Source organism: Lactuca sativa, chromosome 2, assembly GCF_002870075.4.
Source record: "Lactuca sativa cultivar Salinas chromosome 2, Lsat_Salinas_v11, whole genome shotgun sequence".
NCBI lineage: Eukaryota > Viridiplantae > Streptophyta > Magnoliopsida > Asterales > Asteraceae > Lactuca > Lactuca sativa.
Window position 1 is genome coordinate 57,131,643 of NC_056624.2, and position 3,653 is coordinate 57,135,295.

The following is a 3,653-nucleotide window of genomic DNA, read 5'->3' on the forward strand; positions in this document are numbered from 1 at the left end:
TATTTGATTAAGAATATGCTAAGCAGACGGATCTTCATTTTTGATAACCCGGTAAATAAAAATATCGGAGTTAGAAAGTTTTTGAAGAAACCTCATAAACAAATAATGAAATAACTTAGAAAATTAAAAACTATATATATGATTGCGGTTGGTAAATAAGGATCGTTTATCGTCATTAATTTAAATTAATTGAAATATTATTTATACATACATCAATTATTATTTATAAAATTTTGTTTGTACTTATATGACTAAATAAAGTATTTTTTTATTCTATAAGTTTTTTTTTACTATCAACTATATCGGTTATAACCTAGGGAAAGAAATAGAGTGTCTACTCTTATATAAGTGATCTCTCTAACCAAAGTTTATGCATCTATATCTATTTCTCTCACATGCATACGCAAACATTAATGGAGGAAGGACACCCTGCTTCACCAGTGGCTCTTATTGTTGGGGTCACCGGCATGGTGGGTGTTGCCTTAACGGAAGCCTTAAACAAGCCAACGGCATTAGGTGGTCCGTGGGCAATCTATGGTGTATCACGGCGGTCATTACCACCGTGGTTCCCATCCTCTCTTCTTAACAATTACCTCATTCTGGACACCCTAAACCAAGAAGAAACACAAAAACTCCTCTCTCCACTTTCCTCCAAAGTCACCCATCTCTTTTGGGTTGCTATAAGCGTTAATGAAAGTGAAGAAGTTAACATTTCCCTTAACTCTACTATGCTTTCCAATGTCCTTAACGCGTTAACTTCCTCTCAAGACTCAAAACTCAAGCATGTGACATTGCAAACAGGAACAAAACAATATATGGGTCCTGTTTTTGACCCTTCCCTTTCAGCTAAACTAGTTCCTCATGATCCACCATTTAGAGAAGATTACCCTAGAATACCATTTCCAAACTTCTACTATGCTTTGGAAGACATTGTAGCTTCCTACCCAGAATCCTTTACATACTCCATACATCGATCATCCATAATCATCGGTGCATCATCAAGAAGTTTCTTTAATGAACTTCTCACGCTTTCAGTCTATGCACTAATATGTAAACAGGAAAACCATCCATTCAGGTATGCAAATTATCTTGATCTTCCTTTGAATCATATCTTAAATTAACTTATATGTTTTTGTTTGTATGTATGTTGTAGGTATTTTGGCAATAAGTACTGCTGGGAACACTTTTGGGATACGAGTGATGCTAGAGTGCTAGCCGAGCAGCAAATATGGGCTGCGGTGACTGACAAAGCTAAGAATCAAGCTTTTAACTGCACTAATGGTGATGTGTTTACATGGAAACAGCTATGGAGAGTGCTTTGTGATGCGTTTGATGTTGAGTTTGTGCCATTTGATGAGAGAGCCAAGTTTGATTTTGTTGATTACATGAAGGATAAAGGAGAAGTTTGGGATAGAATCGTTGAAGAAAATGGATTGTACAAGACAAAGCTGGAGGAGATAACTTGCGTCGATGCATCTAATGCAATTTTAAAGTTCGAGTTTCAACATGTTTGTAGCATGAACAAGAGTAGAGAATTTGGGTTTCTTGGGTTTGAAAATACACTTGCTAGCATCGTGGTATGGGTTGAGAGGTTGAAGCAAATGAATATTCTTCCATAGGCATTGCATAGACATAGACTGTAGATCATTTTTATTTGCTGGAATAAATACGCTAGTTATGGGCTATGTGTAATTACTTTATGTTCCAAGTTGTTACAAACAAATGCAGTACTACTGATTTATGAAATAAAATAATCGATAATTTGTTGCGATGATAACATATAATGGTGAAAAGTAATATTTAAGAAAATGATTACTTTTAGCATGTGGCTAAAGTTATCAGTAATATCATAAGTTAAACATATTTAGCGAGGACAATTGTCGTCGCTGAAAACTTTGCATAGATTTAACGACAGTTTTGCAACATTTCCCAAAAGTTTCATAAAATAAACACATACAAATTCTATAAAATATTAAATCAATACAAAGTTTAATTATTCAAATTCTATCATAAACTATAATTATTTATCTCCATCCAAGTCTTCTCCATCGTCATCACCGGATTGGTTCTTTAATTTTCAAATTTTTTGGTGCATGATTTGGATTAGTAATATAAGCATTGTATCAAATTGAGGTGGTAACATTGGTTCAAACGGTGGAAAGTTCGCATTATGAATACATACTGATTTTGGTATAGTCGCTGTTAGCAATAATCCGGAAGCTTAGAAGGTTTCTAGGATACTTTAATTTAATTATGGAAAGTTAAGTCTATAAGAAAAATTAGTAGTTTAGTCCAACTAGGAATTTTTTATTTGGTCAATAAGTCTAGGAATAAGTCTAGGAATGTTAGTTTTTTGTTTGCATATAAATTGTAGTTGTAGTTCTTTTCGGTTTTAATAATAAGAGAGAATTTTAATAATAAGAGAGAATAAGGTGTAAAGTTCTTCTCCTTACTTCTTCATATTATATGGGTAAACCAGCTGTTAGTCTTATTGTTATATAAATTAATAAAAAAAAAAGTTAAATACAAAGGTCTAAAGATTTTGAGAATTATGGATTTATAAGAAAATAAAAAAAATAATAAATTATCAAAATTAAAATGTTTTTTTATCTTTTAAATTTAAACAAACAAATTAAATAAATAAATAAAAACTAATGAACTTTAATTTGAGAATATTGAAATTAGACGGTAAGTCGATTAATAAAATTGATATATATTTATTGAATTTATTATATTAAAATATTATGTAGAATTTAATAAAATAGGAAAATTCATAAAATGACATGTGTAAAAAAAATTAATTCAAAATAACAATAAAATTACATTTGACAAGTTGAATGAGAATATGATATGCGGTTAAAAAATCTTCATTTATTAGAGTTGATTACACCAATCGTCCATCGTACACATGCCAGAAAACGTGTTTAGTCTCTATTTTTTCAAAAATTAACTTGGTAGTTCCTCATTTGGTTTAACTTGGCATGCTTCATTTCTCAAAGACGACTTTATTGCGAACTTAGTCCGTATTAAAATGACGATAATACCCTTATGTTTTTAATTTTCAATTAATTTAATGTTTTTATTATTTTATTTATCATTTTTTAAAAAAAAATAGAGGCCCTACATTTTCCCCACTCTTAATGGTGAAGCCACTTCCAACGATAATACCCACCCAAAATTGTTAGTTAAATCGACGACCACCATCATCATCTCCACCTTTGGAGATGGTAACCTCGCTGACTACCATCATCGATGTTGAAGCCACTTCCAGCGACATCTGATGTCACCGCCTCGCCGAATAAAGGTTACCTCGCAAAGTCGCCATCACTACCTGTGTGACTCTTCCAGACCTCCAATCGCCACCTCCAGACGCATATCCAAAAAGACAAAGGGATACCACAGCGATCTAGCATTTGTGTTATGACACTTCAGATGGAGACGGTGATTTAAGGTTTGCGTTGGCCTGTCTCTTCTTCTTCTCTGACTGTAACGTCCCAAAATTTCAGACTAAACATTTCTTTTAATAAAACATTACTTTAAGCAAATTCATCATTTCAAAACATAAACAGAGTATTAGTTTCCAAAATACATGTTCGTTATAAGAGTAAACATTCTCAGGCAGTCTAAACTATGGTGTGTGCCATGCGATCACC

General features: G+C 32.6%; 1 protein-coding gene across 1 annotated transcript; it reads left to right on the forward strand.

Moving 5' to 3' along the window:
• Window positions 1–315: 315 nt before the first annotated feature.
• Window positions 316–1,773, forward strand: LOC111907136 ((S)-8-oxocitronellyl enol synthase CYC2). The gene is made up of 2 exons (XM_023902925.3): window positions 316–1,075; window positions 1,154–1,773. The coding sequence occupies exons 1-2, from the start codon at window positions 396–398 to the stop codon at window positions 1,617–1,619; spliced, it is 1,146 nt and encodes a 381-aa protein (XP_023758693.1). The 5' UTR covers window positions 316–395; the 3' UTR covers window positions 1,620–1,773.
• Window positions 1,774–3,653: the final 1,880 nt, after the last annotated feature.